Source organism: Lepisosteus oculatus, chromosome 4 (assembly GCF_040954835.1).
Source record: "Lepisosteus oculatus isolate fLepOcu1 chromosome 4, fLepOcu1.hap2, whole genome shotgun sequence".
Classification (NCBI taxonomy): domain Eukaryota; kingdom Metazoa; phylum Chordata; class Actinopteri; order Semionotiformes; family Lepisosteidae; genus Lepisosteus; species Lepisosteus oculatus.
Window position 1 is genome coordinate 61694427 of NC_090699.1, and position 25576 is coordinate 61720002.

The window sequence follows — 25576 nt, forward strand, 5'->3', positions numbered from 1 at the left end:
TGGATTAACAAAGCATCTATCAACCTAATTTTATGACAAGAGAATGAATGTGGTGGCGAGGGGAGACAAGGAGGCAAAACAAGTCTGGCCTTCTCCTTGTAAATCTCCAAGACAAGCTTGAAGATCTAGGTGACACTGTACTACCGTATGATTCCACTTTGAAACTGTTGATGTCTGGGATCTTTTCAGCTAAAAAAAAAGACCCTTTTCATGTTATCATCGGGGTGTTTTACTGTAGATCTATAGGACACTAAAAAAATCTTTGCACATTGCAATGCAACATCACATTCCAGTCCCAGTATTCTTTTACAGAGGAGACATCCACATGCTCAGAATAATAGTCATTATCTAATGCACGTAGGCAGAGGAAAAGCACCCATCAGTGTTTGGAGACCATCCTGGTCTCTTCATTTTGCCTGTCAAAAAGGCTCATATGATCTCCAGGTTCCAATGTACATTTCACCGCTCTGAGTGTGTAGTTGAACCCTTTGTAGAACTAAACCAGATATTGTCAGAATTTTAGATATACTGTAAGGAGTAATTATAAGTGGTACCTAGCTATTTTAAGTAAATACAGACAGTTAAACATGTTTTTCTCTAACTCCCTGCCTTTTTATTACATTTTTATACATATTTATTTTCATTTGTGTGGATTCCTTTTTGCCTTATGCTTGTCTGTCCATCCAGCCATTTTCTAATGTTTCTTCACCTAATTCAGGGGGGAAGCCAGGGCCTCATATTTGTAAAATGAACAATGGTTAAATATAAAGCATGATAAAAATAGTTACATTGTTATAAATGAAAGTATTTGTGAATGAGATTTATGAGTGAATTGAGAATTCAAATGATTTCAGATTTAGTTAATGTTACCTCCTCCCTAGGGGGTATTTGTGAACTGGAGAGAAGGTTATGCTTCCAGCTTGTTTTGTATATCACCAGCCTGCAATCACTTACAGAATGATTCAGTCCTAATACAGTTAGCAGTATTTTGATAGTCTTGGTGTTTGGCAGGTCTCTGCTATAAATGAAAGCTACTGTATGATAAAGGAAAGGTATTCTCAGAAGACCATATTTTATTTCAATTACAGTGTAGTTTTTGATGCTTTTACTGTTATCCATAACAGCTACAGTACATAACACTATTGATACTGTAAGTGCGCTAAAATAAAATGCATGTGTTCTTTACATTGTTACTGCCAGTCTCAAGCTTTATTTAGAGACAAAATATTTAGCATTTAATTTAAATCTGTCTTTGCAGTGCAACCACACGAACCAACAATATATGGAGAGGTATTGATTCTGCAGAAGAGAATCAATATTTTTTATCATCACACTCTCTGTTGCTATGGAAACTAGTGTTTTTGGACATAGTTCTGCGTCCTGGAAAACCACTCTATCAAAAGGCATTCCGTTTTGGGAGCAAAATATATTACAGAGCTCATTTCGGAATAAAAAAACTGGCCACTTTCAAAATGTGTCTTGATAATGTGTTCTTACAAATGTCAGTATATTGAAATGCTTCAGGCAGCATTCTAAACATACTGTACTGTATGCAGTTCATAATTTACAAAGTAGGTGTACAGGTGAGTGACTTACTGTACATTGGTGACCTACAGTACAGTATTGTAAATTTTATAGTTAGAATAAAATTACATTTTACATTGCTAGAATGATTACAAAGCATTCCAGGTGCTAAAGATAATTTGGTAAGGAGATTTGATTTGGGCACATTTGCAAAACCATTGGCAAAAAGACATGTATGTGCTTACATGCATGTATTTTTGCTATGTGAACTACTTCATGTGAGTATATTTAATAATTAATCACATTTATTATGTGTTTGGTATCCTAAAATTGTAGATTTTGAGATTTGTAAATGGGCTTATTTAAAGAGTGGTACTGGACCCCTGATATTCAGTAATCATGTGTAATTACATCTATGTGAACTATATACATTTTGCTGTGGCTGAACTGACACACCACCTGTTTCCATGGCAACCCAGAAAATCTGTACAGTATGTTCCAAAGATATGGCACCTAAACTACTCTCTTTAAAGAGGTAATTTAAACACAATTGTATGCAGATACTTCTCTGTGCCTTCAAACCTTGTGTTTGTCCATCTGAAAATAGCTGCCTGCATGCCTTCTGAGCCATGCAAGACTGTGGTCTCTCAGAAGTATTTAAATTCAGCCTGTGTGGTGCTTCTGGTTTCCATGGAAATTTATTTTTAGCTGCGGTAGAAAAAAAAGCAACTGTTAAAATATGCAACACCTTTTATTATGACAATGTAATCGATTTTTTTTTGCTCCATTCTCAAACACTCAAAACATTGTGATTTACCAAATTATTTGTTTCAGAATATCCAAATACAGTAATGACAATTACTGTATTTGTAATGTATACTGTACAGTAATGACAATGACATACATTACTGCATATGAGTAGCACAAGACATTGAGCTCTGTTATAGTCAGATCAGAATAGGTTCTAAATTAATCGTTGATCTTTTTTTTTAATTTTCAACTTTTCAGTCTTAATGCTACCCACCCTATATTTGACATCTCATTATTAGTGTATGTGTGTCCTGCTTTTACACCCAAATTAATGAGGGTATTCTGCACTTCAGTGTGTGTCCCCAGAGTCCTCAGATCGCACAATCACAGTGATTAATGAGGCAGTGGGAAAAGAGGTCAACTTCAGATTTTCTGTATCTTACACTGGATCTTGGAAATAGACTGTTTCACCACTTCACTGTTCCTACTCCCAAGTTGGGAGTCATCCTCGGAAAGGGGGTCCTACCCTCTTATAGTGTCAGAAACAATTAACTGCTAATAAATAAAAACAGTCTCCACGGGTTTTTTTCCAGTGAAATACAAACGGTGTATTTCACAGAGCGGTGGCACTGTGGCTAAGGAACTGTGCCTGTGCCTGGAAGGTTACCAGTTCAAATCCTGTGGCTGACAGAGGAATCCTACTCCGTTGGGCCCCTGAGCAAGGCCCTTAACCCCAACTGCTCCAGGGGTGCTATACAGTAGCTGACCCTGCGATCTGACCCCCAAGCTTCTCTCCCTGTCTGTGTGTCTGTGTCTCATGGAGAGCAAGCTGGGGTATGCGAAAAGATGAATTCCTAATGCAAGAAATTGTAAATGGCCAATAAAGTGATCTTATCTTACCTTATAATGTGTATAACATTTTTTCGAGTAAATGTCGTTTTTATAATGTAGAGAATGCATCATGACTGTACAGTATGTTTTGTAAATGACAGTTGCATAATATTGATATTATCAATAATATCAGTAATTGACAGTTACATGGTATTCATATTTTCTTTTTGTTCTGTCTTGTTAAACTCTGGACAGTCAATTGTCTATCCTTTTTGTATGCAATTTAATGAGATGCTAAAAGAAATACATGTCAGGTCAGAACAGTATGTCAGATCTACCTTGTGAATTTTTTTTGGAGTGATATATAATCTAATTACTATCACGTGAGTGTTGCCGAGTGGCCGCAGAAAGTTACGCTGTTCTGGGTTCCTCTGGAACCCACTGGTATGTTTTATGAGGTTGTCAGTTTCCTAGAATTGTTTTGACCTCTGTTGAAGGTTAGTGATGACTTGATTTTTATTTAATCTTGCTGTGTTGGAAAATGTACAGTAGTGTAGTTTATTCTATTACTACAGTATAAAAGGCTCTAAAGGACTTTTGTTAAAATAGTACTGCACTACTCTTCTTTTTTCAGCTGTGTTTTTTTTTTGTAAGTTACAGGTTGTTACATCTGTCAGCAAGTCAGTATCCCTAGTTTGCTTCTTCATTATTAAGACATCCTTTGAAGTTTTTTTAGAAGCTCTTTTCATTGTGACATATAGTACTATGTCCAAAAAATATTTCAGGATGTCCTATATGTCATTGCATTCTAATCCCTGCGTACCCGACAGCTGATTAAGGAATCTTTTCAATCATATTGCTCTTGATTCTGAATATAGTTAAAAAGAAGAGTATTTTCCCCTTCCAAAATATGTGGCTTTCATATGTAGCAAGATCTGTCATGGCTTGGCATCAGTCCCATACTTAATTAAAAATAAATTTCACGATGATTCTGTTCAAGATTTTTTAAAACTGATGCTAAACCTGATGAAATCTCTCTCTGTGTGACAGATGCTCTTGGAATTTCTTTACTGCATTTATTTTTGAGTATTTATTAAGATAGTTCAGCTGGGACGAAGTTTGCAAGAAAATGTGCTTACCATTCAAGAGTAGCCAGTTTATATAAATACAGTATAAAACAAAATTGAATAGCTGGCTGAATTATTGAATAAGAACTGACTAGATTGTCAGAAATTGTCTGAAATAAAAATGCCAGTGTTTTTTTTTCTAAATCAAAGTTAAAGACGTATGGAAAGCTATTTGATTATCTTTTTTTTCTATTTGCTTTCTGTATGAAATTGATTTTGTGTAGCACAAAGTTATGCAGTTTTGTGCACTCTTTCTTAAAATGGCAGTTCTAACTGAGAAGTGACAAAACACGATATAGACCTCAGCATGCTAAAGAACAAACATGCTTCAGGAGGTAAAATAATGCAACCACAAGAATAACTTGATCAATGAATGCCGGGACTTTGATTGTGAACATCTTTACTTCTTTCTTATTTATTTGGAGGCATGCTGGACTTTAGGTCCTAACAGAAGTTCCATTGATTTAGTGTGAAAGTATGGAACAGCAGTTCAAAGGGAAAAGACTGAAATCCATCTCATATCCTAGAAATGAGAACAATTAGTCAGCAATTCTTAAGAATACTCACACTACAAATGATGTGAAACTGCCTCTTTCCACTGTTGGCTTCTAAAGGTTAGTTGTGAGTTACTCAATCTCTAGTTTCTTGATAGTTTCATACAACCATCCATTTTCTACCCACTTAATCTAATACAGGGTTGCATGTGGCACTCTGTCATCCTGACAGTTACTATATACAGTATACTGTACAGTATGTGTCAATAATATAATATCAATATTTTCTTTTTGTTCTGTCTTGTTAAACTGAACAGTCAATTGTAATACCAATGTAAGGATGCTGCCTTGAACAGTACAGCACTTAAAAATCATAGTCATAAAATGTCTTAGCAATATGAGTTTGAAAAACTTTTTTGGTAGAAAGAATAGCAAAATTATTACGTTCTCTTCTGTAGCTACTATAGTATAGTTATCAAGGTGCTGCTGAGAGAACTGGGAGCACATACAGTAATACAAATGAGAGGAGGCTGTTTGGTCTATCCAACCTGTTTAGTTGATAGATAAAGGTTGTTAAAAGAACATTGATGGTTTTTAAATTAGTTTTCTTCAGAACTATGACCCAGATAAGTGAATAAATTGGTATAGTATGAAAAGCCTAGGAGACATAAAGACTGAGGAAGATGTAATCCTAACAGTAGTAAAGGTTAAAAAAAACAAGAACTAACCAGGAACCTTCATTTGAAAAGTTCCAAAACAAAGCTGTATTCTCCATTGCATTGTCTTGGTGCTCATTAGTCTGTAATACAGCTTTAACTGGGGAAAAATACATTTGAATAGGCATGCAAAAGGCCTTTCATGACAAGCAACCCTCTAATGCTCTGATGTTTTCTTATTACAAGTTAGTTGGTAAGCATACTCTGTACTCCAAGGGGTTGCTTCCACTAAAGATGTGGTGTGATTATTCCCTTAGGCTTTGATGAGGGAGATGTTAGCAGTGGACTCTGTAACCTGATGGTATGCAGAAGAGATCAATGAACTCCCTCCTTGCAATGCGTAAATGAAAAGGAATATGAAATGAGACTATATTTAGTCTTCTGTTCTATTCAGAACTTGGAGCTTCTGGTAGTTCTTTTTTTGTTCTCAGACGCATTTTCAATCCCTTTCCTTTGTACATGGTTTTCAATCCCTAGTGGAGGAACTTCAGGTGGCTACGTATAAACTGCTTCATCTTATAGCGCTGGAGATATTTACATTTAAAGTGTTAGAAAAAAAATCCAGCCAGACTGCAGATTGGATTAGTGCATCTCTTTTGTTGTCAAAGTAATGCAAAGTGCATGATATGAAAGGAACATTCCCGCTTAACAGCAAGAACTGAATTAAAGTATATTCTTAAAATAATAACCTTGAAAATGTGTGCTAAAATACTTTTAAATCCCCCCATTTAGCATTCTTTTTATGCTTGCATGCTTTACCATAATCTCTATTTATATTTTAATAGAGATTCAATACTGAGGGTCACAGAGAAGCGAATGCTGGTTGTTATCGTGGACCAGTTCTACTGTAATCTAGAGATCTATAGGTACACAGCTGTAATTGTTTAGCAGCTAAAATAATAAGAGGATCCAATCCTATTTATCAGGTACCCAACAAAATAAAATGTGGAATCTTATTTACCCAGCTGCAGTTGACAGTTATCAGCTCTAATATTGTCTGCTTCCTGTATGGTTTGCTATGTTGGATATGGCAGTGAGGTACATACTGTAGTGCTCCATATCAGTTTGTCTTAAAACACAAATGGAATATATATATATCACATATTTAATACATGATATAACTATGTATAATATATAATATAAATATATTAATCTCTAGATCTTTAATATTCTAAACAATTAATTATACAAAATAGTAACATTTTTAAAGATTTAAACATTTTAGCTGCATACTTCACTATTGTGCTGTCAAAAGGAATGAGAATTAGGAATGGCATAGTGAAACTGTGAATTTATTAGAAAAAAAAAACAGACACATGTCAAAGTAAGATAAGCGTTCATTTTCTAAGAATCAAATTATTATATTATTGAAATATATATATTATTTATTTGCGTTTAGTAGACAGGTGCCAAAGATTAGTCCTTGTTAGGATTGGATGACCCATCTCACTAATATGACTGAATTTGCCTGTATACTTGTATATATTTTTAAAATGAAACAATTTGTGTTCCCATGAAGAGGTATAGAATACAGGATTTTGTTACTGAGGCACTGGGGCTCTTTCCAATGTGCTGTATTGTATACTGAAGGGATTATCCCAGCATACTGTGGAGACCTTTTTTCCACAAGGATTCTAGCTGATTATTCAGGGATTTATCTTGCAGCTCCAAGAGTTTGGGTATTTTCAGGCAGGAAGAGTGTAAAAACAAATGTCCAGACAATGGGATTCCAGTCCTGGCAACATCTGTCTTAAAGTTCATTGCCAGCTGCCTGAGGGGTTATTTTGAGTATTTAGACCTTGGGAGTCCTTTCTAACATAGACCTGCCAGTATCCTCTTTAAGTACGTAAAAACAGAACGGGAGGCCTTTCTCTTTTTAGTCAATGTTAACTACGTTCTGTGTGACAAACTCCATCACTGCATACAACTTTTCTGTCTCCTGAAGGGATTTAAGTAGGCTGTTCCTTTCCATTTGATTAATGTTGAGACTTCTTTTCAGTCCAGTCTCAGGCCTGGTTTGTTAATGCTGTTTCTTTCAACTTCATTTTATACAGATGTACAGTACCCCAGGTTACTTTTTTTTAAATCTTGAGTGACAAATTTAAAAACCAAGTGGTGTTGTCCTTTTCTTTGGAGAAAGTAAAAAAATATCTTGAAACCTATACACCTTTCATTTTTTCTCAGCCCTGAAAGGCTAAGTCTAAGCCATGTCTGAGTGATATTCTGGAAGAAGAGAAAGAAAAACTAAAAAAAGCACTCTTGAGATGTGGTTTTTGTCTGTCAGTAGATACATTTTCCCCACTGAAATGGAAACATTTATCCAGCAAACTTAGAATTCAATTACAGGGTTTCTGTTCACATAATAAGGCAACAAGAACTTTTTCAGTGCAATGGATTGGTGGAAGGCCAGGAAACCAATATTGTTGACATGAGGAAAGATTTTGCAATTTAGTTATCATTTATATCCAGAGATGTATAACCTCAGTCGAACCCCAAAGAACATTATAAATCTTGCTTAATATGCCAGCTGTACATTCACAAAATGAAATGCATATTCTCTAAGGAGTGCACATTTTTGCTATTGGTTTTTTGTCTGGGTTTCATTCATCTTTTTGGCATCAGTGCTAATGGACTGTGAAAACTGCCAGTTACCAGGCTGCTTTCTCAAAATACTGAATTTCAAAATAGCCGAGGCTGTTGAATGGCTTTAGTGATATATGTTGTTAAAGGATCCATACAAAGCAAAAATGGCTTTTACCATCTAGTATTTTGTAATGTTCTCTGAGGAAATAGATATACAGTAGGTTTAGTGTACTTTTTAAAAACAAATATGAGTATATAAATAAAAATGTCAGAAATTTCAGAAAGTTTCAGAAATTATTTTTATTTTAAATGAACTGGGAAGCTTAAGACATAAATCCATTGTTTTTTGTTTTATGAAAATGCCATATATTTTATCATGCTCAAATGGTCTTCTCAATAATGACCTGAGATCATTTATCTTGCTTAAGCTAGCAATCTCATTGCTTTCAAAATGTGGGACTTACAAAAATAAAACCTAGTTGATGAGGGAGCAGTATATGGTACAGTATTACATGCATCATTCAATGTAAGACCAGTCCTTTTGATTCTTTACAATTGAAAAGCAAGTCATTATTAATACTGACATTCCCTGCCGTTCAAAAGTTTATGTTATGTGTTTTTGTCTCCTTATTTTAGTGGGATTTTCCTTTAAATAGAAATACTAGCTACAGTACAAGAAACATCCCATCACAATATTAATTGAAAGAAAGCTAAGCACTGTATGTTTCCTATTGAAGTGTAGTAATTCAACTGACATGGATTTTATTGTGACTTACAGTAACAGTAAGGACATTATAGCTCTAAGGCCTTATAGAATTTGTAAAAGGACTACCTAAGTATTAAAGTAGTGCTGTATCCCCATCCTGTATAGGAAGAGCTGGTGTGTGAGGCAAGTGCCATCTGTTGGCTGCAAACCTGGTGGTTACACAACACCTATATACTGTACTTGCCCCACTTCATAAAGAAAACTCTAAAAAATGTTCTTAAATCTGAATGCAGATGAGGGCCAACCTGGTGTCCATGTATGTCTTACTGGAGGCAGGCATTTAATATCCAAATTAATTGGTAAAAAAACATAGACATACATAAAAGCAACAGAGAGATAGTGTGGATTGGGAACTTTCAGAACTGCCGATGAAAACGACGATGGAAGTACCAGTCATGGTGAGGCCTGTGTTGTACGTCTAGCTACTAATTCTCATTTTGTGTTTAATCTCTTAACAATTATAGAATGCCTTCACAATCTGAAAACCCAATTTACAGTACTCCCTCTATTTTTAAGGACACTCAAATGAGAATTGCTTTTGCTGGACACTTACTGTGGGCCGGTTGGTGACAATGTTCATTTTGTCCAATGAAACGCACCATTAAACTCTTCTTCCAAAGGAACCTTTGGATTTATGTTTGCTATATGTTTCCTTGTTTACCGAAGGCTTTGGCAAGATGTCCGAAAAATGCTGCATTTTCTTAAAAGATCCCTCTGGAGACTAGATTGGGATTATATTTACAATTTCAGATAATCATAACTAGGAATAGGTGACATATTAAATATTTTGTGGAATTACCTTAAACATTAATGACAGTGAGAAACCAGTTTTACAGTATGTGCACAGACAAAAGGCAATCTCAGATATATTTTATTGTGAGTGTTTATTAGAAAGTAATTGTAGTTCATGAAACACTCAGGGTTTATTGTGTTTATTGAGCAAAGGGAAATTGACTTCCTTATTTCTAAAACTTATATTAAAATTAAATCTGTATCTGATTTTTTCTTTTTCTTCCATTCTGACATGAGATCCAGAGTTTTTACACGTAAATTTACTTGAAAAGTTAAATCCAGCATAGTTTATTATTATTGTTTAAAGAGATTTACTGTTAAATGATGACACATCAATAGAAAAATGAAGTAGCTGAGCTACCGTTCATCCGTGGCATACTGCTAAGTATGCCTGAAGCTTATGTGACCTGTTATAGTGTCAGAGTAATTTGCATGGCATATAGTTTGTGCAGAGGAGTGTAGGGCAGAGTTTCAAAGTCTTTTATTTCAAACTTCCTTACATACAGTGCATGAAAATAAGAGAATTGCTAATGAGTCTGAAGTATAATTGAATACTATGGAGGGCAGGAAGCCTGAATCGTGTAAGCAACCTGTTACATTTTTATATGCGGGCATTCATAATGAAATGATTCCTCTCACTGAAAGATAGGTTTATATGCTTGTACTTACATGGTTACTGTAAGTAACTGATGAGATATTCATCTCACTGAAATAAAAAAACCCAACACTATTTCTTAAAGTTACAGTAAATGCAGTATGTGCTGTGGTTTCCATTCCATTCTTACAACAGGTGCTTTTTGTAGTCCTTTCTTAATGTGTAACTTTGACTGTTGATAGATTTTAACTTAGAATTTCACAAGATCTGCCTTAGAAAATGTATTATTCACTCTTCCTTGGCGCTATGAGAATAAGTATCTATGATGGTACACTGGAGAGCTTTTCGATAATGATAATGTAATCACAGCTTAAGCAATCTTCCAAAAATACCATGGGATTATATATTTTGAGGTGCCCAAATAACAAGTAAGAATTCAGTATACAAGAATTATTTTTGGTTCTGTCTTCTCTATAAGGTGAGAACATTATACTGGGCCTGGTGCAGGATGGTATGCAGGGCCTCTCTCAGTTCATTTATCTATATTGGAACGTGTGGGGGGACGTAGAGTTCCCATTACACACTTTATGCTTTTGTGGGGGGCTCTATAGGTTGCCCTTCCTATATCTCTGCAGCTACAGTAGGTCCCTGTCTTCATTGCACACACGTAGAATCCAATTACCGGTTGTAAGCCAACTACAGTACCTCTTTTATATCAAAGTTAAACAAACACAGAACGTTACAGAATATTAAGACCTTTGTTTCTGAAATGTTTTTGGAATAATTGACACAATCACACATCCCTCAAATACTTCTCAGTGCATATTTTATCACAAGGAATAATGCATTGGAGTGAAAAAGTAACATGTTTTGTAATGCTGTATGAAGAATGCTGATTTTATACTGTATGTAAGGCTTTCATGAATTTATGAATTTATGTTTATATGTAACACAAACACTCCTGTATTATTTTGTTTCATATTCTAGAGAGTAGTCTAGTACATAATTGATTTGTTTTATGAGGTGTTCTCTGTTATACTGTGCATCTTTTTCCTGTAATAGCTATAGTCGGTTGTAAGTGCAATTTATTGATGAAGCTGTAATAGTGTCCTAATTTCTTAAAATGTTTTATTTACTTAAAAAAGGCTTTTAACCAGCCCAGATTAAATAAAACATTCATAATTTGTCCATTAGTTTTTCTAGTAATTAATATTGTAAACGTACAATATCTATGTATATACTTTATACACAGAGCAGTAAAGGTTTTAGTTTTGGTTTTGAAATCTCCTATTTCTAGATCTTACGTTGTTTTTTCTCTTTGTTTATCTGATATCAGATAAAGTTTTAAGAATTTAAACCAGATTGCAAACACATCCTTTCTTTCAGTTTCTACTGCAGAACATAAGTCAACGTTTGCTCATGGGCCTGGGTAATTTAAACTAGTCCTAAATTACAATGTCTTAAAATACTGTTTAAAGCTATTTAAATGTGTCATAAACCTTGAAATTAAAATGTATTCTGTGCTATATCATTTAATGTCTTGTTCTCACTTTACAGGCTTGCCAGGAATTGAAACAGACCTAGACAAAAGAAAAGTAATCTATGGGCAAAACTTTATACCTCCAAAGAAGCCAAAAACGTTCTTACAGTTAGTCTGGGAAGCACTACAAGATGTGACTCTTATTATCTTAGAAATTGCAGCCATTATTTCCTTGGGACTCTCATTTTATCAGCCTCCTGGGGAGGGGAATGAAGGTAAGAACCATTCCAATTTTTAAAGTAAAGGTGTATTCTTTTGTTTTTATTTTAAATGATGAACTGCATTCTGCAGTCTTATTCCTAGATTGAGATGCTACTGAAATTATGTTCAGTGAGCTTCAGGTGTTCGTAACACCATATGTGTACTGTATGTAAAGTATGTAAAGTCAGCAGCCTTCACCAGCTCTTTGTATCCATTTTGCAGATGATCATTGTGGATCTCTTTTTATTCTTAATAGCTGCATGCTCTTAATATACACTAGCAATTTGAACTGTATTCTAATCTCGCAGTCTATTTTTCAATAGGAACAGGAACTTATGCTGCAAGGTTCACTTCTCTTTAATTCTTAAAGAATTAAATTAAATTTTTCTGCAATGCATTTATTTTTTATGTTATTTAAGTGACTTTTTGCAACGTTCATACTGCATATTAGAAATAAAAGCAATCTGAGTACAAGAAAATGTTAGGAAGGTAACAACACAAATGTTTCAGAAGGCTATACGGACGTAACTGGGAGTTGAAATGAAAGAATGATGTGCTAACAGATGTGAAAAGGTGTACCAAATGAAAAATGAATTGTCTCTGGGGGCCTAAGCAATAAGAACTCATCATGGAGAAGAGTGCAGAATCAATTATAATGCCCATGCAACCAGAAGTGATGACGGTTTAAAAGACTTCTAATTAAAATGTATAAATTGTTGCTAATCCAACTCATTCATTAGAAGAAAAAAAGTCCTGTTACCAAAAGGCAACCATGTCATATACCTTTACTGCAATATTAGTAAGAAATTTAATGGTAGAAGCATTATTTATGTATATTTATTCTGAGACGGAATGGTACTCGAGGATGCATCACAGAATGTCCATTTCCCTATGGTCCTTCGGTACTCAGTATGTATTAGAAAATACAAAGTGTTATTTCCTTAGGAGTCTTTCATAAGAATGGCAATGCATTTAAAGCTATTTAAAGCATCACACCAACATCCATTGAAAAAAGGCATTTCTGAAGTTTGAGTTAATGAACTGCACCAGAGATGTCATTAAATAAATAACCTTTAGGTCCAGACCATACATCAAACCCTTCTGCTGTAAAATATGCAATAAAGAGATAGCCATTAAGCCTGAGTGCTGGAAATGCTGAGTAAGTTATATCCATCATTATAACAACTATAAATTCAATGACATAGCATGCTGCAAATGCTTATTAATCTTTTAATTTTTGGGACCCTTAAGTGAGTAAAAGAAATAATGAAAAAATTACAGATGCTCTGTAATATTAAAGCACGTGGAGAAAAACAACAAGTGAAATTTATTTGATTCGCTGCAGAGTGCGGGCTCTTGGGTTCAGTGTACATAAAGAGCTGCACGGACACACTTAATGTGCCTGCTAAATAAAAAATCGATATACTGGATCAGATGTTTTATATATCCTAGGGACCCTGAATTGGAATGCAACAATTTATTGGGCTCACAGCCCACTGGATATTGCAATGTAAGGTTGTAATGTACAGTAGGTTTTGTTAGGTGAAGTTTTTTCTCTGGTTAAATCAAGATCCTGGTTGTTTCCCCAAAGTGTTACACTTTACTGAAGAACAGAAAGAAGCTGTTAAACTACGTTAATAATGATCCGGTTCAGATTGTTAAGAGATGTAGTCGCATCAGCATTCCAGGAACAGGACTCGGTCAGTAGAGGCATTTTACCAGAGCATAAACTAAGCCCTCTAGTCCAGATATTGATGGATTCAAGCTACACTATCAAATTGGCCAACTGTAACAGATTCCCCAGAGAGTGGCACTCAGTGAGATGTGTTTGGAAGGTACTCTGGGCTTCAGGTCAGCTAGTGTTTACAGCAGTTGCCCCAGGAACTTACCAGGCACCTGTTGTCAATGAGGACTGTATTACTCCTCTGACTGCTGGTAACTTGCCAGGAAGATACTGTGTGTTGTGCAACATTTTCCTAGAGGGTTGTGTGTTCTATTACTGTTTCCCCGTGGTGCTACAAAGATAGATATTAAAAGGATAATATGTTATTTTTCATTTAAAATAAAAAAAAACATAATTGTAAGTGCAATAAATAACATGGTAAAACCTAAGCTCAGAACACCTGTTGCATTTGTAGAAGTTTCTATTTTTTAAAAAACTTTTCACTGACTCCGTAGGAGTGGTATCTGTAACAGATATGTTATATCATTACATATGACTGGATGTTAAGCACCTCTCATACAACAATGTACTGTATTATATGCGCGTGCAACAGTGAGTTAACTACCTTGATTGCTTCATATAAAATCAGGACAAATTTGTGAATTATAAGTTTAATGGCCTATTTAATAATAAAAAGGAACATTTTACTATTTGTTCAAGTTAAGATTGAATTTTACAATACATTAGTAACACTGCATTTACTGTAGAATATCATACTGTTACAAAATTAAAATGACAGAAATACGCCAAGCTGGATAATCAATAATTAAAAATAAATAATCATAATCCCCAAATCATAAAGATTATGCCAAGAACATACCCTATCATCTGGCACATGGGGTTTAACAAATGTTTATTAACAATGACAATAACATGCTAACCAACACAAAATGCAACATATACACCTACATCCTCGTCTCTCTCCTTGTGTCTTTCTGTCTGTCCCCTCTCCTGCCTCCTCTCTCAGTCTCTCTGCCCACCTGTGTTTTTTTCCCTCTGTTCTCCGACTGTTAATGGTTCTTAATAATTTACGCAGAACTTAAATTACCAAGCTAAACCAGATGATTCCTTTGATCAATGTGTTTCGCATCCCATTCAATTCAATAAATATCTCAGTTCCTACTTGTTTTTCAGACGTGCAAATGTTGACACCAGCTAGATGATGACCATCATCAACTGCCTCTTCCAATACTATTGTACAGTTTTCTTTTCCACATTATTAAAAGAGTGTGGCTGCTTTGAAATCAGTCCCAACGACATACAGTACATGTTAAACAACAACATTTCTTCGGTCTTGAACAGAGGAGACTGTGAGGGGACTTGAATCAGTCTTTAAGTGTTACTCAAATCTCCTGACAAAGTCAACCTAAAACATTTTTTCAGGATTTATAATGATCAGAAGGTGAAACCAAGAAGAAGATTTAAGGCTGTGTTTAGCACTTGGGACATGAGGGTCCTACAAATCTGGAACAAGCTACTGTACACAACAGTATGAAGCCAGTATCCAGTATTCTGTATTTCCCTGAGATCTTCAAATCATAAAGCTACCTGTCACCAAATGATGCAGATGAATTGAATGCATCCTCTTTGTTTTACTGTTCAGATGTGAACGTGCCACACTGACCCCCCAGTATACCACTACTCTCCTGATACAAATTTAGGAAAAAACAGACAAATATGCTGAAGATAATTCTAGACCTATGCAGAGGAAAATTATCTTCCATTTTCTCAAATGGTATGATGTTTCTAAAACTTCGAGTACTATAAAATACATATTATTTCATAGTGGACATTGGAAAAAAAGCATCACTACAGAAACATTCTATAGGCTATAATAATATTTTCCAAAAACAGAAAAATGATACATAAAGATATATAATGCAGAAAATTATAGTACCAAAAAGTTGTTTTTGGAATGATTTATGTTTATACTCAAACTCACCAGTGGATGTAATTCTGATACATATCTAAAAGTATGCGCTACTCTTTTTATTTTTTTAAAAAACTTCTAATTCTAATATGTAAAGTTAATGTTTTTTATAAAGTATAATTTCAGATTAAATTGTTTATATAACAAAGGAATGCCCATTAAGTGCCTCTTTTGTGACAAGAAAAAAACAACAAGAATGTGTACAGTATCTTTCTTCTTTTATGTGTAATTTTGAATTGAGCACATTGATGTAAGGAAATTAATGTATTCTGTAACTTCATTTATTGAACATCCTTGCAGAAGATCATGATGTATTTACAGCAGAGAACAACAAATGCCATGCAAATATTTTTCCCCATTCTTCTGGGATTGTTTCTAAGTGATGTTAAATGTCACTATTATCTAACTATTCCTTCTGACAGTTCAGCACCATGGAGAGCAACCAAGCATAAACATTTCATCCAGCATTCAAAATTGCAAACAGATATGTAATATAACAATTTATTCATTAGTATTATTAACATACTTCTCTTTTTTAAAATAATGTTTTTATTTTACTAATATAGCTCATTTGATGGAGCTGTATAAAATGTGTAAAAGAAAATGCTTCAAGTCTCATCTTCCATCTATTTCTCTGCAGAGATGAGAGATGGGTGTCAAAAAGGTGGCTGGTTGTAAATTAAACAACCACAGCAGGCACAAATTAACTTTAAATGAATCATCTGACATCAAAGTTCTGGTTAGCATGACACTGAATTTAAGAAAAAAATCTTTTTTTTCTTTCATTGTGGATCCAATCAAAGCTTTGTTTTATGACCATTTTGAGTTAAATGTCTCTTTTCCCAAAACATTAATAAAAAGAAAATAAAGGGATATAATAAAAAAATAACTATAAATAAACTATATTTCATTTTAAAGCAAGTAAAATGAATAAATATTTAAAAGGAAATCCAGAAATTAAAGCTAAAAACATGTCAAATATTTCAGAAACTGAATGCACACTTTCATATGCCTAAATACAGCACAGGCTGCAGAACCAAATGTGTTCCCCGTGATTGTTTATGATGTCTTAGCTAACAAGGCAGCAGGGAAACATCCATAACCAAATATTAATTTAAATTGCTCACTCATCAATGAATTTATATTTAACTGGGGTTGTTTTCCACCCCTGCAGTGTTAGGAGAGTAACTGTGGCATCATACATCTGTGCATTTGTTTCCAGGAAACGTTTCTAAAGGAACCAGAGTGTAAGTGCTCTCTAAAACATTACAGTACTTCCTTGGGGAGATATACTGATGGCAGAACTGTGTTAGTTATTGGCAAAATAGATTCTTCTACGAACTGATTGAATGTATTCCTTTCTAAAAGAAAATGATTTAGTTACAAATTTATTTATTAAAGTTTATCACAAGCTAAACAATTGTTTTGGTTATTAGAAAAGGGTTTGGCAAAGTGTATAAATAAGTTCCATTGCTATCTGTTATAATGAATATTGTACTAGAATTATATTAAAATATAAGAACCTATCTCAACTGTCATGATAGATCATGAAGCATTTAATATTTTTTCATTATGGCTGGCACAACATTATCATTGAAGGTGATTGTAAAATTAAAAAGGTGACTGTAGAGCCAAGGAAATCATTAAAATGCAATCAGACCATTTTTACTCACTGAGATAAAAATTAATAATGTAGGTCAAGTACAGAGTCACGGACTTCTAAATATAGAACAAAATGACTCGACTGAGATTTCACTAAGGCATCCTAAGATGTAGACATAGCATACATTGTTTCCTGTAGAGGCAAAATGTATTTAAATTCAGACCAGCGTTTTTTAACTTAAAAGATAATTCTTTTAAACCCCAAAAATGAATTATTTTTATTGTTTTATGAAGCTTAGCTTAATTTAATAAATGTATCATTATAGCACAGATACAGTATTGTTATAGCTATTTTCAAGAGAGGCAACACTTACAATCTCTATACTTTTTTAACTATGATATAATTTAGTCTCATTCGTGACTATATCCTTATAATATATCCTTATATTATATCCTTTTTTTCAAGCAATTGTTTGCTGCAATTGAATATCTCTCCTGATTCTGAAATAAAAAAATAAAATTGACCATATCACTACACTTCATTTGAGTTGTGACTATTAAATTAATTTAATAAATATATGCTTGTGAAACACTTTTGTTAACAGGGTGGAAGAAATGAGCATCATGGAACTAAAAGTGAATGTTCTATTTGAAAGAAACACACAGTGTCAGAGATAAATTAATATACTGTATATCTGAGTGCCCCTACCTGTTTTAAATACTTGCATGTTTTCACATTGCTTTCCAAATCGCTTGTTTGGTTGGAAAAGTGTGTAGCCAGCAATTTGAAACAGAAAGCTGTAATGAGAATTTCATTATTGAAGTAGAGTATTTTATTAAGAAGTTATCGCTTTATCATTCATCAGAAGCAGAAAGGAAGTTCCAGTGATAGAACCTTTGAAATGTTATTGCTTTGTGATTTGTTAAAGTAAAGGTCTTTTTTCATGATGTGAAGAAATGGCATATTGTACTCTAGATGCCAATGGAACAGTAAGGAGAGTACAGACAATTTCATTATGGAATGACTGTGGCAAAAGGAACCTTCTCTTTCAATTAGAAACGTTTAAATTGGCAAACAACAGATTCATTTACATGGCATAACTTTCAAGATCTGTAAGTTAAATGGAGTTAAATAATTCTCCATTTTTCCATCCATTTCAAAGCATGTGCAAAGTTATGGATAGTTACTTTCATTCCACTCTCTAAAGTGACTGGCTTCACTGAAAATGGTACAGAAATACATTTCTTTTTGTTGACTGGCACAACATAAACTCTTCATGAATGAAGCAACAATAGTGAGTTGGTGTAGATTTGCCAGTTCATCCTCACTTAGTGAATGATGCTTATGAAAGGGTTTTCCATGACAATCTCTGACGCTGTATGTTGTGTCTTTCTATAGCATGTGGGGAAGTTTCAGCTGGAGCCGAGGACGAAGGAGAGTCAGAAGCTGGCTGGATCGAAGGCGCTGCGATTTTACTCTCTGTTGTCTGTGTTGTACTTGTTACTGCCTTTAATGACTGGAGCAAGGAGAAGCAGTTTAGAGGTTTACAAAGCCGCATTGAGCAGGAACAAAAATTCACTATTGTTCGAGGTGGACAAGTTGTCCAGATTCCTGTAGCGGAAATTGTTGTTGGTGACATTGCACAGATCAAATACGGTAGGCATTTTCTGAATTCTTCTAAAAAAAAAACCCTGAAAATGATCATAACTGAAAATCTGTTTTCTCACATTTGAACGCCAAAAATACTTTTTAATATTCTGGCCCTAAGATGGCTTTCCCACCTTTTACTATTTTCTTTTAATACATGTGATGCTTTCTTTTAAATACAACTGAGTAAAATAGTATTACTGTTAAGCAGAACCCTAAATCATAGTAGTATGACATCTTCAAGCTGTCTATATTGTCTGGGTTGTTTGGCTCTTAAGATTCCTTGAAAGGAAAAATTGAAAAAAAAATCTTTCCTGTGATCTCTGCCCTTCTTATGCTTTACATTATGTCAGAATATATGTAAAAATATACATCACAAAATTAAACATTCAGCTGACTATCCAAACAGATGTTTATAACCAGTCCAATGCTACCCACTATAATCCATATGGAAACAGGTGTTAAGGATTTGGCTTGGTCTGGACGTCCCAGAACATTCAGTTTCATGAACATGAGATCTCTTTGGAACTCAATCCAGCTTTTGATCCTTTCATATGCTTGTCCTGCAGTGACATGAACTTTTCATGAACATGAACACAGATTTCACACTGTGAAACAATAGAAAATATTATTGTTTCATTTTATATTAATTTTATATTAATATAAAACATGAATTTAAAATTGTGGGACAGCGAAGATGTTAACATTGACATTTTATTGTATAATAGTTCTATGAATTTTATTGGGTTAGGTATATTGGATTTGTTTTTAAAGAACCCGTTTAAGAAACAGAAAAAAATGCTTTAATGTCTAGACTAATTTTCAGGTGTGAATAAGTAATGGAGCAGGTGTTTTTTTAGTCACCAGTTGACCATTTTGCCACCATTTGTGTTAGTAATAACTGCACACTGAAAGCAGCCAAGGATAAGCCATGTGATCAGGGTGGCACATTGGTTAGCATTGCGCCTTCACAGTGCTGGGTCCCTGGATTCAATTCTGATCCTGGGGTGCTGTGTGTGTGTGTGTGTGTGTGTGTGTGTGTGTGTGTGTGTGTGTGTGTGTGTGTGTGTGTGTGTGTGTGTGAGTGTGCTCCGGTTTCCTCCCACAGCCCAAAGGCATAATGGTACTGTAGATTCATTGACGTCAGGGAAAATTGAACCTGGTGTGAGTGCATGCGGGACTGTTTGTGCCGTTATGGACTGGTGTCCTGCCCAGAATGTATCTTGCCTTACACCTTTTGCATGCTGGGATAGGCTCCAGCTCCTCTACAGCCTTGAATGTGATGAAGCAGCTAGAAAATGGATGGAAGGATATAATAATTTATCATATTTATTAAGCTTTTAACTACAGTACTGCTGAAATAGATGCCAAATGTATTACAAGTGCAAGACAGCTGTTTTTTTTTGGTTTATGTTTAAGGTGACCTGCTTCCAGCTGATGGAATTTTGATACAGGGGAATGATCTGAAGATAGATGAAAGTTCTTTAACTGGAGAATCAGACCATGTACGAAAATCAGCCGACAAAGATCCCATGCTTCTTTCAGGTTAGTGTGTATCACATGATTCATTATGTACCACAGTATACAGTATTTATTTGGTAGCCTCGATGATTATGGAGAGGCCTTTCATATTACTAAAAGTGCTTCAGTAAGTTCCAACATACAATAATATGTTAAACCACAAGCCACAACTTTCAATGAGAGTTTATAGGTTAGGGCATTTGTTGATTTTTCAGAGGTTGTTGATGATTATATGATTCAAATATGAATATCTTCAGCAACAGTCCACAGCTGCTCCCTAGTTGGTTGTTGCTATGTGTTAGCGAAAATAACCCGATTGAGTAACCCTGTGTCTTGAATTAATTTGAAATCTGTTGGTTGTTGAGCCACTGAGTCATGATGAAAAGGGCTCTTAATTATGAATTGAATATTAATGAAAAGAGTTTTCTTAGCTGTGTGATTTGGATTGAGCCCCCTTCAGACTTAATTTGTGAGTGAAAATTATATGTGTATCCATTAATTATATATAGACGCATCTTTGAGAAAAGTACGTGATTTCAGTTAGATTCTTTTAGTAACTCTCCTATTGTTCTTCATAGTTTTACACGGTATTCCAATAAATATTCAAAGTCTTTTGCATGTTCAAAAACTGAATTCTCAAACATCATTGCAAAATTAGCATAGCATTGCTGGAATGGACCTGGTATTATTTGATTAGAGCTCACTCAGTTTAGAAAAGTAGCAAGTTTCACTCAGTTGGCAAATGGCCACTCCTGTAACTTGTTGAGTGCTTGCAGTGATGTCAGTGATAGATGCAACAGTCCTCCAGTCAGCACTGAGCCTCCTGTAAGTTTGGTACTTGCAGGTTGTCGAGTGATGCATAGCTCTAAAATTGAGCTTTCATCAAGAGCATATCCACAAGTCCCTGTCTTTCCCAAGTGGGTACAGGAGTCACTACCAGAGAGCCTAATCTTTAAACAATTGCACATTCCAAATCGAGCAATAGAAGATAAGAAAATAAATAGTGATTCCAAGTTTAATTTATATTAAAATTGTGATAATTATTGACATTACACTTTTTAAGCCATTGGAATTATATTGATGGAGTGTTGATATATGTTGTACCTTAGCTGGGTGTTTTAAATCATTCCTGAGGTTGTAAAAAAGCTTGTATGTCTTGCTGTACAGTGCTTTTCTTTAAAAAAGGGCAAAGAAGGTGAATATCATCACATTTAGAAAGAACCTTTGTACTGCAGATGTTATCAAAATAAAGGCAGAAATGCCATAGGAATTAATTAGCTTGAGATAGATGGGATATTATACCCATCTGATTTAATCAAAGAAGCTAGTGGAGAACTAAGGAGGTCAAGAAGACCGAGAGTCAGTCTGCCAACTACAGAGGCTCAAAGTTTAACAGTGTTGCTGAAAAACGTCTCGGATGGCAGACTTTGCCGTCCAATTAAATTACCTTTCACTTCACCCAGACATTCCTAGTGGATTAAATAGGAAATGAGTAATAGAAAAGTTATATACAAGTTTAAGTTCATCTGGAACATTGAAATGTTCATATGTTAATTTCATGATGCTCGAGACTGGTTTATACAAAAATGCCATAGTGAGTTTATATTTTTCTTCTCTGCTCACAGCGGAGATACTGTATTATCTGTATTATCTATAAAAAACATCCATCCACCATCATTGTACTGTTCAATATTATATCTGTAATGTTGTGCTATTGCGATGGGACTAGTAATGTGATCCTGGAATGTATGAGAACCCAAGTGCTGGACAAGAACTGTGTTTGGGAACCTACAAGCATCCTGCAGGGAACTGCAAAGGACTGAAGTGAACCGGGCTGAGTGGGGAGGAGAGCACACTCTGGAGTCACAGAAAAGCTCAATCTATAGCGAAGGGGCGATTCCAAGGTCAAAATCCAAGTTAAAGTTCAAATCCTAAGCCGAGCCGACACTTTGAGGTAACAAGCCATCCGGAATCCGAGAGACACGCTGCGGACAGGAGCTGGGGTCAGAGCCGAGAAACACACGGTAGCCAGAGGTGAAAAAGACACTGTAGACAAGGCCAGGTGAGGTGAGGAATCCTAGAACGGCATCACTAGAGAGACAATAACAAGCCCCGGGAAAACAAAGAAAACAGTACCTGGAGGGCTCAGAGAAGAAACTCAGTGACAGAGCCCCCTACCTCTGCCAGGTCCGAGTATTTATGTTAAAAAACACTTGGAATGGAAGTGGATGTAATCCAACTTCAGGTGCTCCAAGTCCAAAGACGATTCATTTCCACCGGTAACCGACGAAGGGAGACTGATTTGACAGTGAAACACAAAATGGATGCCGCATCACTGCCAGGACATAACTAATACTGTATGTTGGGGAGATCTGGAAGGGTTAAAACAACACATGATTAGAGCTTTGGAAAAGTAGTTTAGCTGCATGGCAAATAGAAATGTGTGCTATTTCAGCTCCTAATGACCCAAAACATGTGGTGTTTGTCCCAGGTACCCATGTCATGGAAGGATCAGGGAGAATGTTGGTCACAGCTGTGGGAGTTAATTCTCAGACCGGGATCATCTTCACCCTGCTTGGGGCTGGTGGTGAGGAGGAAGAGAAAAAGGAGAAGAAAGGTACAGTCTCGACAGATTGTCATCTTAATTTAAGGCCAGCGTCTGGGGCTTTGGGGTTTCCTTCACTGACTACTGTACAGTACATCAGAAATGTGTCAGTTAAGACAAAAGTGGAATAACAGCGAAGACTTTACCTTTGTGTGTACTGTGGACCATTTCTGGGGTACCCATAGAAATAAAAACTGAAAAATATGTAAACCAAATATTTAAACAGTATATCAGTACTTACAATACACTGTATAATGTTCTTTCTAGGTTTGATATCAGTAGTACTGTATGGGTTTTTTTTTTTTGCTTTGCAAAGGCAAAGGCATAGCAGTAAAAAAAAGCAACTAGAAGTGAAATAAATGCGAATTGAAGAATATCACAGAAACTGAAACTTGCGAACTTTACAATATTGGTCAGGTGATCCAACATGTTTCTTTCTATAAGACGTACATATAATCACTTTAAATTAAATGCACCAAATATTGGTTTCAATCATTGCATCTTTATGACAGTAATGCAGTTGTCATTCTTTTTCTGTGGGATTATGGACAAATGAAAGACAGCTTCTGTATGCGTAAGGTAGCCAAATTGTGCTTGAAATGGAAGTGTTTTAAGGCATTTGCATGTTTCATAACTGTTTCTTTGAACCCACAGGAGTCTCGTCTAATGTTCCACCAGCATAATTACATTTGCAATCTTACTGTTAAGCTGCTTCTCATTGTGATGTGATGCTTTTCTATAGCTTATATCCAGCATCTATTTTAATATTACTATTGCTCCAAAAGTATAATTTGCAAATTGAATTTTATCAGTGAAATTTTTATAGTCAGATTTCTGACAGAATATGTCAGAATTCCTGACATATAGAAATACTCCCACCTACAGTATCTATCAAAATGTGGTTCTCTGGGTAAAAAGTGTTAAAATCTCACATGACATCTGCGTGTGCAAACCTTACTGTCTTATCATTCTGAAAATTATAACACAGGTGAGAGAGTGGAAGATGGAGAGCAGCTACCAGGTACAGTATTTCCAATTTCCATGTACTGTATCATCCACCCCAGCTATAGACCTAACACTAAAGTTGCAGGTGGCTTGAACTGCTTTTCCCCAACCCACGGCACCCCACTAAACCAACACCCCCAACACCTTCCCACCCTTTCTGTTCAATTCAGGATTAGGCCATGGTGATTCTTGACTTAAAAAGGAGAGCTGTGCAAAAATCATCTTTTTAAGTGTGGAAAAAATAAAACATTTCATCCATGTTTCTGCATTGACTATGCCGATTCTGAGGTTGATCTAATCCTTTTGTTCAATCAGTTTCTATGCATGGTACTTGTCCATTAAACACTACTATAATCTAAGAGGCTAGTGTTCCCAGTAAATATATATCAATATATACTTACTGAATAACTTATAGAATAATTCATTGGAAATTTAATTTAATTTTAGATTATTTCCTTCATAGACAGATTTTGCTGGCCTTCCATGGTTCAGAGGCTAGTTGCACTGTTATACAGGGTTTGCATTACATTTTTATGTATGGGAATGATTTGTACAGTAGATACTCATTACCACAACACATCTTGTTCTCTTTTTGGCCAGTTGCAGTTTCATCAAACAATGCAAGTAATGTTTCCTTATGCTAAAGATAAAAATGTCACACTCATGAGCTTGCATGCAATATACTGTAAGTTAGGAATCTGTATGAATCTCACTAGGTGAGTGAGACCTTACATAGAGTAGGTTCTGCTCTATCACCTCAAAAGTTTGTAGGGATACTGGCCTCTTCTGGAAGTGATGGAAATGATGATGGTTGATCTGTGGAGACAAGATGAACTAAAAGAAATCTGTTTTACAGTGTACAAGTTCCTACATTATGGAAAATGTTTAACACATACACTGCATTACATAATCAGGAATGACAAATAATGGTAGAATGATTTGTGTTTTCCTTGAAATCTTTCTGGAAGAATGTTACTGTTATTATTGATGTGTTTGTTCTCTAGCAATGTGTGATGAAGGTAATATTCACACTTTAAGTATGTGCTATGGAGTGTTGATTCATGCTGCCTTATCTGAAATCAATGATTAGTCATTTCTCCTTGTTTTCTTCTAGTACTTTTTGGCATTCCATGAAAAGTGCAACACAGATTAATGTTTTGCATGTACAAAACTGCAAATGCTTTGTGCTTCTTGAATTACTATTCCCAGAAAAGAAGAGAAATCAATCGACTGTTTACTTAGTTAGCAGCAGGAAAAACTGAGATAACACAAGTGCAAGTGAAATCGGTCTGTCCTTGTGTATTGTGTCATTGGTGGTTGTGCGTGTTTTTTTGTCATTCCATACTATATGTGATGTGTATTACTGTATGTTGTACCGTGAATGTGATGCTTGACACATTTCGTTACCTTAGTTCCATATACAGTAGTTTAAAAAAGTGCAGTACCAATCTCAGTAAATAAGGTATTTTCTAAATCATGTTATTTTTGTTCACTGTTATCCTTTTTTATCCATTATTATTGCTAGATTGCTCCCATCCCTCTTCCCACCCCATCTCAACAATAGCTACAGATGGTGCTGCTGGTGCAAATGCCTCTGGTAATACCAACTTAGTCAATGGTATG

General features: G+C 35.2%; 1 protein-coding gene across 14 annotated transcripts in view; it reads left to right on the forward strand.

The window, feature by feature from the left end:
* Positions 1-25576, forward strand: part of atp2b2 (ATPase plasma membrane Ca2+ transporting 2) — a 169117-nt gene that overhangs the window by 96487 nt on the left and 47054 nt on the right. For 9 of the 14 annotated variants that reach the window (XM_015348202.2, XM_015348203.2, XM_015348205.2 and 6 more), the window contains 6 exons: positions 11736-11933; positions 18574-18831; positions 20242-20367; positions 22835-22960; positions 23937-23969; positions 25479-25571. In XM_015348202.2, coding sequence (XP_015203688.1) covers positions 11736-11933; positions 18574-18831; positions 20242-20367; positions 22835-22960; positions 23937-23969; positions 25479-25571 — 834 coding nt within the window. The remainder of the gene's footprint in view (positions 1-11735; positions 11934-18573; positions 18832-20241; positions 20368-22834; positions 22961-23936; positions 23970-25478; positions 25572-25576) is intronic. The other 5 variants (XM_015348208.2, XM_069189447.1, XM_006631018.3 and 2 more) reach the window with 2 other exon arrangements.